The 12,275-nt window shown below is 39.8% G+C and overlaps 2 protein-coding genes across 2 annotated transcripts in view; both read left to right on the top strand.

Annotated features, from left to right (window-relative positions):
- LOC116010562 (GTP-binding protein TypA/BipA homolog) overlaps positions 1-4,666 on the top strand; it is a 9,259-nt gene extending 4,593 nt beyond the window's left edge. The window contains exons 7-19 of the mRNA XM_031250031.1: positions 258-383; positions 621-719; positions 946-1,066; positions 1,214-1,277; positions 1,868-1,922; positions 2,006-2,130; positions 2,782-2,855; positions 2,998-3,047; positions 3,209-3,295; positions 3,594-3,644; positions 3,731-3,814; positions 4,053-4,103; positions 4,329-4,666. Of these exons, the coding sequence (XP_031105891.1) occupies positions 258-383; positions 621-719; positions 946-1,066; positions 1,214-1,277; positions 1,868-1,922; positions 2,006-2,130; positions 2,782-2,855; positions 2,998-3,047; positions 3,209-3,295; positions 3,594-3,644; positions 3,731-3,814; positions 4,053-4,103; positions 4,329-4,412 (1,071 nt within the window). The 3' untranslated portion in view covers positions 4,413-4,666. The remainder of the gene's footprint in view (positions 1-257; positions 384-620; positions 720-945; positions 1,067-1,213; positions 1,278-1,867; positions 1,923-2,005; positions 2,131-2,781; positions 2,856-2,997; positions 3,048-3,208; positions 3,296-3,593; positions 3,645-3,730; positions 3,815-4,052; positions 4,104-4,328) is intronic.
- Positions 4,667-5,079: 413 nt separating this feature from the next.
- Positions 5,080-12,275, top strand: part of LOC116010128 (putative acyl-coenzyme A oxidase 3.2, peroxisomal) — a 17,181-nt gene continuing 9,985 nt past the window's right edge. Inside the window, exon 1 of the mRNA XM_031249398.1 lies at positions 5,080-5,555. Within this exon, the coding sequence (XP_031105258.1) occupies positions 5,080-5,555 (476 nt within the window). The remainder of the gene's footprint in view (positions 5,556-12,275) is intronic.

Raw genomic sequence — 12,275 nt, 5'->3', positions numbered from 1 at the left:
CCCCCCCCCCCCCCCCACCCCACACACACAAACACAAACACAAAGATACACCTTTTTCTCTTCTAAGTTTATGAAATTGGGTTGCCTTAGACCTGGAATCTGAAAATGACCTAGTCTGAGGACTGTAACTCGGGGGTTAGATCCACAGGTGTTAGATATGATAAATGGAACCAAAACCAATGCTACTTATTGTAAATTTAGAGTTAACATTTAATTACTGGAATTCCTGATTCATGAAACTATAATATCTCGTTTAGGTCACAAAGTTGATGAAGAAGAAGGGTATGAGTGCAGTTTCAGTAGATTGTGCTGGTGCTGGTGACATAATATCAATGGCAGGCTTGACAACTCCAGCAATTGGACACACAGTTGCAAATGTTGAGGTGCTTAGAATCTTTTTACTCTGATATTACTGTGTTCAAATAGTTTCTTGATCATGTATATTCTTGTATTTTTATATCTAAGCATAAACTAGATATGAATATAATAAGATAGTTTTATATATCTTATGAAATCTGAGGAGCCTGCTGCTGTTCATGTTGGACAGTTTATGTAGGCACATTCCAGAAAGATTGATGTCCTACATAGCTTTTAAATTAACTTCTCATAAAATCTTATAGGTTTTGACTGCTCTGCCCACTGTTGAGCTAGATCCCCCTACAATTTCCATGACTTTTGGTGTCAATGATTCTCCATTGGCTGGTCGTGATGGAATTCATGTAAGTAATGCTATCTTTGTTATCATATGGACTAAACTTTGGTCTAGCTTTGTTCAAGTGTGAATTCAAAGGTTGCATCAGTTTGGTTTTAATCAGTGAAGTGTTTGATTTATTGAGACCTTTAATGTTTCCCCCTTTGGGGAGGATGGGTGGGGTATCTTTCTGCAAAGGAGAAAGGGAAAATGAATCTTTTCCTGTTTGTCTGATAATTTTGAACTTCCTGCAGTTGACTGGAGGAAAAATTGGTGATAGGCTAATGGCTGAAGCAGAAACAAATCTTGCCATAAATGTTCTTCCCAGTAATTCAGATTCATATGAAGTTCAAGGGAGGGGTGAACTTCAATTAGGTGAGCTCTTTTCTCATCTCACAATTACGAATAGGGCATACAGTAATATTTTATCTACAACAGTCTCCTTTTATCACACTACTTTTCTCAGTAATTCTGTATATTCATTATTTTACTTCATTTTTCTTTTTTTCTGGTTGAAATTAGGCATCTTAATCGAGAACATGAGGCGTGAAGGTTTTGAGCTGTCTGTCTCTCCACCCAAAGTCATGTGAGTTCTTTGCTGACATTGCTAGTTTGGTGGAGTGATGTTAATTCTACAACTGGGTAATATAGTTGTACTTATCCCCAACTTAGGTTGGAATACACCTAAACCAACGAAAGACCTACCATGAAAACTTAGGGGGGCAAAACAATGATGATTCTTGAAAACTCAAAAGTTTTATGAAGTACAGAAAAGCCTAGGGATGTCTAGGGTTGGTCTCCAACACATTTTATCTTCAAAACTCCGATTTAGGCCTTTAAGTAAAGGAAATAAGAGATACTTTAAGCAATTGCAATTTAGTCTCTAAAACTAACTGTTGTGTGAAATATTGCCCAAATAAATCTGCACTTGAAAATCTGTGTTTTCTTCTTTCCCAAGCTTAATGCCATGGTACATATGAATAAACAATACCAATACATTGTATATTAATAAGTATTTGTTCAATATCATTTGGCAGGGATAGACCCAACTTGTGAATGCTTTAGGTTTCCTTAACCTTTACAAGCATGTTTCTCCTTGTTTTTCAAAAGATTTGGGTTTAGTTTCTTTATGACAAGTGTGTATTTGGAGTTTTTCTAAAATTCCTTCATGGATAGGTACAAATTTGAGAATGGTCGAAAGCTTGAGCCTATTGAAGAAGTAACCATTGAGGTGTGTGATTTAATTGAGTACTCATTTGTTTGTCTTCCTCTTTATCTAATACTGTTATTAAGGTATCATTTTGTTTATTACAGGTTGATGATGAGCATGTTGGTTTTGTTATGGAAACACTCTCTCACAGACGAGCTGAAGTAACTGACATGGGCTCTGTCCCAGGCAATGTTGGTAGGACTAGAATGTGTTTGACTTGTCCGTCAAGGTATATTCTGTTTTCTTGTTGCACTTGCCTCCTCCCAACCCCTTCCCCTCCAAACAAAAGAGAAGACAAATTTGTTGAAGGATATGCTAAAAAGTGATCTGTTTTGTATGCCAGTCTCTTTTCCTTTTGAGAGAATCATCTACTTACAGTAAACCATTTCATCCTATTTCTGAATTCTGATCTGCAAATATTTTAAGCGAAACTGTTTATCTTTGGCCATTTCATGCATAAGTTTTACTTGTGCTCCCATCTAATATGGCATATTAATTCTCAGGATAAGTCATTTTTACCTCTTCAGTTTATTTTAGTAACATTTAACATAAAGAGGTGATTCTGAACTCTTCGAGATGAGTTTCCATGAAATCTGTTAATCAGATTTTCCTGGAATATTGCCAAGTGATCCAATTCAAGTGAGCCCTTGTTTTATTAGTTATGTTTCTTGATGAAAATTTGGAGGAAAATTTTTTCTTTTATCATTATATGTCATAGATAATTGAGTTTTTGCTACAAAATTTGTTTCTCTTAAAATTCATTTGATAGTTTTGTATTTTAATTTTGCTTTTTCTGCATTAACCAAACTGTAACCCTTACGTTTTCGTACTTAATATAACTACCTTTATCCTTATATGTTACTTTGCTTGCCTAATGCAGAGGATTAGTTGGTTACCGAAGTGTGTTCAGTAGTGACACCCGTGGCACAGGATTTATGCACCGTGCTTTTCTTAGTAAATTTCTCCTCATCTCTTATCAATACTTCTCATTAATTTAAATTAATTGCTTCTTTATTTGTCACTTGTGTTTGCCTACTAAGCATCTAAATGCTTGGCCTGTTCCTTTGTAGTGAAACTCTGCTTATTTTTTTTGCAGATTATGAGAAGCATCGTGGTCCTCTTGGAAATGTCAGGAAAGGCGTGTTGGTATGTTACCTTGCAAAGATCCTTGCAAATTTCTATTCTCTTTCCTTGTATATTCCCCTCAAAACATAACAGCTTTTTACGTTCCATCATATTACCTTTCAACAGTGAAAGAAATATTTGTATGATGTGTCTGATTTTATTGGTTGAACTTGATTTAACAGATATCTATGGGCTTTGGAACAATCACAGCTCATGCATTGATGAGTCTGGAACCTCGGGGTGTCCTCTTTGTCACTCCTGGGATGGATGTAAGTCATGTGAATTGTTCTTTTCCTTGAATTCAGTCCGCACTAGTCATGCTACCATGCATAACACATCAGTTTTAAAATTTTAACTAAATAGCCCAAGGCCTCGTGGTCAAGTGGTACTGGCTTATGACTTTAGTTTAGGATGTCATAAATTTGATCCCCAATCCTCAAATGCGCTAAAAGAAACTCAATATGGTGTTATTTACAATTCTAGACTTGTGCATTATTGATTGCTTTGGAAAAGTTATACAGTGCCATTAAAATGGTTTTCTTTTGCCGTTCCTTTGGCAATGTTCAGGCATATGATGGCATGATTGTTGGAGAACATTCACGAGACAGTGATCTTGATGTAAGATGCAGTCTTTTTTAGATGCGATCTTCATTTTGTCTATTAAGGTGTATCATGCATGACACCTGGATGACCGCACATTTCAGGTTAACCCAGTAAGGACAAAGGAACTTACCAATGTACGGGCCGCTTGCAAGGATGACAATGTGAAGCTCTCTCCTCCTCGATTGGTATGTACCTTTTTACTCTGTTTCTCCATTATATATATGTCTGCTTTTTATACGTAACCAAAACCTCCAATTCTATCAAATGTTCGTCCGGAGATTTTTACCACTCCAAAAATCACTGACAAATCAACATCTATATTCACACCAGATTTTGTAGACAAGTTGTTACACTAAAGTATGCACTTTGGCATGTTAAGAAGTGTATTCTCCGTGTTTATTGACTAGCTGAAACCTCATACAGATGACTCTCGAGGAAGCAATAGGATACGTTGCATCAGATGAGCTTATTGAGGTATGCTGGTTTCAAACATAAATTTATTTTGTGTACTTGCAGTCTGCTTTGCTGCTCCCCTTTTTTTTCTCGATCAATGATCACAATTACAACTCATTCTTAGCGATAGACTGATAGTAAAGCCGGAATCTTGTGTGGTTTCTTTCTTATTGCGCGATTAATGTTTTATTGTACAGGTTACACGGTTTCTTTCTTAATGCGCGATTATAATGTTTTGTTGTACAGGTTACACCAAAAGCGATTAGGCTAAGAAAGAGATATTTGGATGTCAACAAGCGCAAAACTATGAGGAACAAACCCAAGGAGTGAACTGAAGCCCTCTAAAATCTGGAGAAAAGTTGTCTAACGAACATACAATTTTGTAACACTATACTTGAGTGGTTATTAGAGCACATTGCATGGTTAATTTATGAATTTGTCAACTCCATATACCATATAGGTGCTTCCATATTTTTATACATACATAAAATTTGTATATACTATACTCTTTAACACCATTGAAGAGATGGCCATACTCTACTGTACCATGTGGTAGAATCAATAAAAGAAACTGAATTATTCAATTGTTGTGGCCAGCTTATTTGGACATTATTTCAAGGCAGTAATTATTTGAGGGTAGGTATATATTCAATAAATTGCAAATATGAAAGCCTTGTATAATGAGTTAAGTTTGATCAAGAAGTTATGGCAAAAATAAAAAAGTAGTTTTGTCTTGGACCACAATTTCTTTGTTAAAACAAATACTCACTATAATGTGTTACATGTTTTATTTATTATTTATTGGTGCCATATTTAATAGTCATTAGTTAAATAAATTATTTTCTCTTGTTTATTTTTTAATATTTTTATAATGTGTACTGTTTTTATATATTTAATTAATACTCCTTAATATTTTAATGTAATTTTTTAAACATGTAAATTGTATATATAATACTAAACTTATTATTATGAAAAAATTGAACAATCGTTATTACCAATGGAGAGAGCGAGTTTCAGAACCAACGTCCTAACCAGGCACCTCCTCAGTCAAGAAAACCCAAATCTCGACGACGATGATGTCCTACTCCAATCCTGGCCGTGCATCAGCTACACGCCGGCGGAGGCATCCGAACCGGCGGCGTGTTTCGACGTGTACGAGATGCGGAAGTTGATGGACGGCCACAACTTGGAGGAGAGGGACTGGCTGTATGGGGTGATAATACAGAGCGAGGTGTTTAACCCTAGATCAATAGGCGGTAGAGTGCATGTTTGGGCGGATTATAACCAGCCAATGGAGCAGCAGAGGGAGATGACGATGAGGAGAATTGAGTACCTCTCGGATTGTGGGGTGTTTAGGGGATGGCTGACTGAGAATGAGGCGGAAGCGGAGTTGAGGAAGGTTGCTCTTGGTGAAGTTATTGCCATTTTTGACTACTCATTGGCTATCAAGATTGGAGTTCATGTCTTTCTCTGGTATGCTTATTAGCTTCTTTCTTCACTCATTCTTTTACTTCAATTCTTACTGCTCATCTTATTTATTATATTTGTGATGATCTGATGGAAAATTTGGTTGTGGGTTGTGCAAATGAACACATTTTCGCATGTACGGATTCTGTTACAATGTAGTATGTGTTCATAGCTATTTTCTCAACCTACTGAAGCTCGAACCCACTATCTTTGGGAGTATAAATCGGGTGCCATTAGACCACAAGGTCTTTGGTGGAAGTGCAACTTACTATCTTTGGGAGTATAAACCGGGTGCCATTAGACCACAAGGTCTTTGGCGGAAGTGCAACTTATAACTTGTGATTAAAGTTAATTCACCCCTCATTTTTAGTCTTTTTTGAGATCATTCTCATTTGATCTTAGTATGTATTATTGTGGCATAGTCGCTCCTTTAATCACCAGAGGAAGGGAGCAAATTTCTGGTAACAACCCTAAAAATACTGGAATATATAATTACATATAGGAATTATTGCATGATTAGAATTAGGAAACATTTGTTCTCAAAAAAAAAAAAAAAAGAATTAGGAAACATTTACCTCATTACAATTAGTTAGGTTTTAGGAATAGAATAAAATATTTTGAGCATGCAAAAATTTGTGCGAGATCATCTCACGGATCGTTGTTTGTGAGACGACTTAGACTATAAAGATGAGAACAATTATGTTTGTATTAGAGTTCACAAAATATAACTGTAGGAATACAAGAGTATATATACAAGAGAATCATAAGTAAACTAGGACTGAGAATCATAAGTAAACTAGGACTGAGACTTATTGTATGACTCTATTATGTAGAGTCCTAATACTCCCCCTCAAGCGGATGGTACGGAAGTAACCTGTAGCTTGTCACGTAAGAAGCAGAACCGGGGACCTGCGAGTGACTTGGTGAAAATATCAGCTAGCTGATCCTTAGTAGAAATAAAGTGCACCTGAATGTCTCCTGCAGCTACTCTGTCTCTCACAAAGTGATAATCAATTTCGACATGCTTTGTGCGAGCATGAAAAATAGGATTAGCACACATATAAGTAGCTCCAAGATTGTCACACCAAAGTTTGGGCACTGGAAGAGGTGAAATTCCTATTTCTCGCAGCAAAGAGAGGATCCACAGAACTTCAGCACATACATCTGCAAGAGCCTTGTACTCTGCTTCAGTAGAAGATCGAGCAACAGTCCTTTGTTTCTTGCATACCCAGGACACTAGATTGGTTCCAAGAAACACAGCATGCCCACTAGTAGACTTTCTATCCGTAGGACAACCAGCCCAGTCAGAATCCGAGAATGCATGAAGCTCACCTGAACTTGACTTTCTCAATCGCAGACCCAAAGACATAGTACCTTTAACATACCTTAACACACGTTTCAGTTGTTCCCAGTGTGCAGTGGTTGGAGCATGCATGTGCTGACAAAGCAGATTAACTGCAAAGGATAAATCTGGTCTCGTGATAGTTAGGTACTGTAGTGCACCTGCAATGCTCCGGTATTGCGTGGGATCATCATATGGATCTGTACAGGTAGATATTGTCTTTGAAGTCGTAGTAGGTGTAGACACAGGTTTGCAGTCTGTCATACCAGCTCGTTTAAGTATGTCAGTCATATACCTGCGCTGAGAAAGCAACACTCCATCTGCACACTTGACTGTTTCAATCCCAAGGAAAAACCCAGGCTCACCAAGATCTCTAATCTTGAAAGTACTAGAGAGCTTGGAGAGCAAAGCCTCCAATGCACCATGCTCATTGCTCATAACAAGAATATCATCCACATAAACAAGCAGGTAAACAGTAGCCGATCCACGAGAATAATAAAATAACGAAACATCAGTTTTAGAGGCATTAAAACCAGCAGATAACAGAAAAGTGTGCAAACGAGTGAACCAAGCCCGGGGAGCCTGCTTCAAACCATACAGGGAGCGTTTCAACAAGCAAACATGATCAGGGTGCTGAGAATCAACATACCCCGGAGGCTGACGCATGTAAACAGTTTCTGTAAGATTACCATTAAGGAATGCATTATGCACATCCAATTGCCTGACTAGCCAACCAGAAGAAAGAGCAAGAGAGAGCAACAACCTGACTGTAGTAGGTTTAACCACCGGGCTGAAAGTGTCAAAGAAATCTTGACCCGGGACCTGATTAAACCCTTTAGCCACGAGCCTGGCCTTGTAGCGCTCAACAGATCCATCAGCCTTCCTTTTCGTGCGAAACACCCACTTGCAGCCAATAATATTCATAGACGCAGTGGGAGGAACCAAGCACCATGTCTGATTCTGCAACAAGGCATTGAACTCCTGATCCATTGCCTCCCTCCATTCAGAGTGTTTGACTGCCTGAGTATAACAAGTAGGATCAACAGAGAAAACTTGCACAGTCAAACCCGCAACCGGAGCCACAGACCGACTCCTAGTGGCCATTGAGTGAGACCTCTCCGTGGGACGCACAGTACGACCACGTGGCCGACCACGAGGCCTCTTCTGAGCCACATCAGCAGGAGGCGAGGGAGCTACCACAGATGGATCAGCCACAGGATGAAAAACAGATTCAGCCCAAGGTCGTGCAATAGATTCTGATGGAGCCTGCAAAACAGACTTAGCACCAAAAGGAAACACAGCTTCATCAAACCGCACATGACGGCACACAAAAACTTTATTAGTACGCAGGTCCATGCACCTATAACCCCGAAACGAATCAGGATAGCCCAGAAAGACACATGGAGAAGACCTGTAAGACAGTTTATGANCAAACCCGCAACCGGAGCCACAGACCGACTCCTAGTGGCCATTGAGTGAGACCTCTCCGTGGGACGCACAGTACGACCACGTGGCCGACCACGAGGCCTCTTCTGAGCCACATCAGCAGGAGGCGAGGGAGCTACCACAGATGGATCAGCCACAGGATGAAAAACAGATTCAGCCCAAGGTCGTGCAATAGATTCTGATGGAGCCTGCAAAACAGACTTAGCACCAAAAGGAAACACAGCTTCATCAAACCGCACATGACGGCACACAAAAACTTTATTAGTACGCAGGTCCATGCACCTATAACCCCGAAACGAATCAGGATAGCCCAGAAAGACACATGGAGAAGACCTGTAAGACAGTTTATGACGATTATATGGCCGTAAGTGCGGATAGCACAGACAGCCAAAGACACGAAGAAAGGAATATGATGGCTGAGATCTGTGCACTAAGACATGAGGACTAGAGTTATGGAGAGTATGCGAGGGCATTTTGTTAATAAGGAAAACAGCAGCCTCAAAAGCAAAATGCTAGAACCGAGACGGCACAGAGGCACGAGCCATAAGTGCTAGCCCGGTTTCAACCACATGCCTGTGCTTCCGTTCCACACGACCATTCTGTTCGTGTGTGTACGCACAAGATTGCCTGTGANCAGGTCCATGCACCTATAACCCCGAAACGAATCAGGATAGCCCAGAAAGACACATGGAGAAGACCTGTAAGACAATTTATGACGATTATATGGCCGTAAGTGCGGATAGCACAGACAGCCAAAGACACGAAGAAAGGAATATGATGGCTGAGATCTATGCACTAAGACATGAGGACTAGAGTTATGGAGAGTATGCGAGGGCATTTTGTTAATAAGGAAAACAGCAGCCTCAAAAGCAAAATGCCAGAACCGAGACGGCACAGAGGCACGAGCCATAAGTGCTAGCCCGGTTTCAACCACATGCCTGTGCTTCCGTTCCACACGACCATTCTGTTCGTGTGTGTACGCACAAGATTGCCTGTGACTAATACCAAGCTGAACAAAAACAGAATGTAACTTTTTATACTCAGCCCCTAAATCAGATTGAACAGCTTTGATTTTACGATTGAAGGCACGTTCAGCTAAACATCGAAAACGCTCAAAAACAGAATATATATCTGACTTTAATTTCATAGGAAAATACCAAGTATAACAAGAAAAGTCATCCACAAATAAAACAAAATAACGATAACCCTCAGAAGAGAGTACAGGAGCAGGGCCCCAAATGTCCGTATAAACTAAATCTAGCACATTCGAACTAACAGAGACAACACGTGGCAATGGGAAACGTGCAGATTTACCCATTTGACACGCAGAACACACAGTATGAGAAGTTTTATTCGACTCACTAACAGAACAAGACTCCAAGACTCGATGTAAAACACGCTGATGCGGATGACCCAAACGATCATGCCACGTAGACGCCGAAGCACGAGCAGAAATAAACGCGGAAGGTGAACCAGAAGGAACCGGCAAGGCATAGAGCCCACCGGAACTATTGCCCCGCAAAAGAATTTCCTTGGTCCGAATATCCTTCACAACAAAGAAGGAAGGGTGAAACTCAAAAAACACCTGATTATCCGACGCAAAGCGCTGAACGGATAATAAAGAGGCAGAAAGACGGGGAACATGTAAAATATGAGACAACTTAAGAGACCTAGAAGGCGTAGAAATAGAAGCATGACCCACGTTACTAATAAGTAAAGGCGTACCGTCACCAACACGTAAAGTGTCGTTACCACCATATTCTTCAGAAGTAGAGAGGGCAGCTATATCAGGTGTGGCATGATGTGTTGCACCAGTGTCAGGCAACCAGGTATGAGCAGTCACGTTATTCGCCGAATCACCCTGATGAATAAAATTCACTTGCGGAGAAACCACATAAGGCAACTTGTAACAAGACAAAGCCGAGTGACCAAATGAACCGCAAATTTGACACTGGATGGAAGAGCCTCTGCCACGGCCTCTCCCACCGCCACGTGACTGCCGACCTCCCTGAGCAGCGAAAGCCGCCGGTGCAGCACCTCCAGGCAATGCGTAATCATCACCGGCGATGAAGTCTTGCGCGCCCAGCAAGTCAGCAAGCTCAAGGAGCGTCACCGGATGTCCTCGAACCGCCAGCGAAGAGGTGACACCCTTGAACTCCGGTCGAAGGCCGCGGAACACGTACAGGGTCTGTTCTTCCAGCGTTACCTTCCGGCCGGCGAGAGCTAAATCTTCAACAATAAGCCGAGCTCGCCCGAGATACTCTGCCGTCGACGAATCTCCTTGCCGGAGACCATGGAGTTGGCTAAGCAAGTGAAGTTGGCGGGATTGAGAGGCGGAAGCGAGGGACTGCTCAATGGCATCCCACAACTCCTTCGATGTCCTACAGCCGACGGCGATGGAGAGCACCTCCTCGGACAGCGAAGAAACCAGGAGAGACAGCAACCCTTGATCACGGCGAGACCACGCAACAAACGCCGGATTCTGAACGCGGGCAGCAGCAGCGGACGAGGTAGCAGCAGACACGGCAGGGAGGAACTCCTCCGGGCAAGGACACGATCCATCAACAAGATCAATGAGATCATGGCCACGTAGAAACGGGAGAACCTGAGTACGCCAAAACAAAAAATTGCGGTGGTTGAGTTTGATGCTAATGTAGTGATGAGCAGAAGAGAGCGACGACACGGGAGCCGGCGCCGCAGAACTCACAGCAACATCTGAAACGGTCCGCTCAGAGGCAGAGCCGTCATTCGTAGCCATGGGAACAAGAACGAAACCCTAGCGACTGATACCAGATGAGAACAATTATGTTTGTATTAGAGTTCACAAAATATAACTGTAGGAATACAAGAGTATATATACAAGAGAATCATAAGTAAACTAGGACTGAGAATCATAAGTAAACTAGGACTGAGACTTATTGTATGACTCTATTATGTAGAGTCCTAATAATAAATAACTAGGTGTGTAAGTATCACAATTTCAGTTTTAAATAGTACAATATTTATCATTAGTAATAATTAATTTTATCCTAATTAAACAGTATCACAATTTCACACATAAGTATTACAATGCCTATCATAAGTAAGGATTTATCTTTAATTCAAATTAGTATTAAATTTTATACAATAAGTATTACAACTTATTTCAGAAGTAACATTTCACATATAAGTATTACAATATTTATATTATAATTATATTTTGTAAGCATCACAATGTTAGTTATAAGTATTACACTATTTATCATTATTAACAATCATTTTGCCCTAAATAATATTAGTGCATCACAATTTCGCATATAAATATTATAATATCTATTATAAGTAACAATTGATTTATTTTAAATTGGTATTAAGTTTTATGTTATAAGTATTATATGATTTACATCATAAGTAACAAGCAACTATCTTAGATTTAATCTATCTCACACAAGTGTGACTCTTTCAAGTCAAAATTAAATATTTCATGGTATCAAACCTAAGGGAAGTAGACATATTAAGCACTAGCTACTAATTTATTCACGAGTCACACTTGTGTGAGACCGTCTCACGGATCCTTATTCGTGAGACCGGTCGGGTCGGGTCAAAGCACCATGCAAATGTCATACTTATATGTGCAAATATCATACTTATATGCTCAAATATAACACTAATCAAGAATACAATTTTTGATACTTATAAGAGAAAAAGTAATACATTTTTCATAATAAGTAATGTTGACAAGTGCCCCTTACTTATAAGGGCAAATATAATACTTTTGAGGAAAAAAGTAATACTTTTAAATTGAAATGTAAAAGTATTGTATTTTCCCTTAAAAGTATTACATTTACCCTTATAAGTAACAAAAAATTTATTCCTGATTAGTATTACATTTGAGCATATAAGAAAATATGACATTTGTACATATAAGTGTTACAATTGCATATTGACCCGACCCGACC

This window comes from Ipomoea triloba, chromosome 2 (assembly GCF_003576645.1).
Source record: "Ipomoea triloba cultivar NCNSP0323 chromosome 2, ASM357664v1".
NCBI classification, from domain to species: Eukaryota; Viridiplantae; Streptophyta; class Magnoliopsida; order Solanales; family Convolvulaceae; genus Ipomoea; species Ipomoea triloba.
The sequence above is the reverse complement of the archived record's forward strand: the minus strand, read 5'-3'. Positions and strand labels throughout refer to the sequence as shown.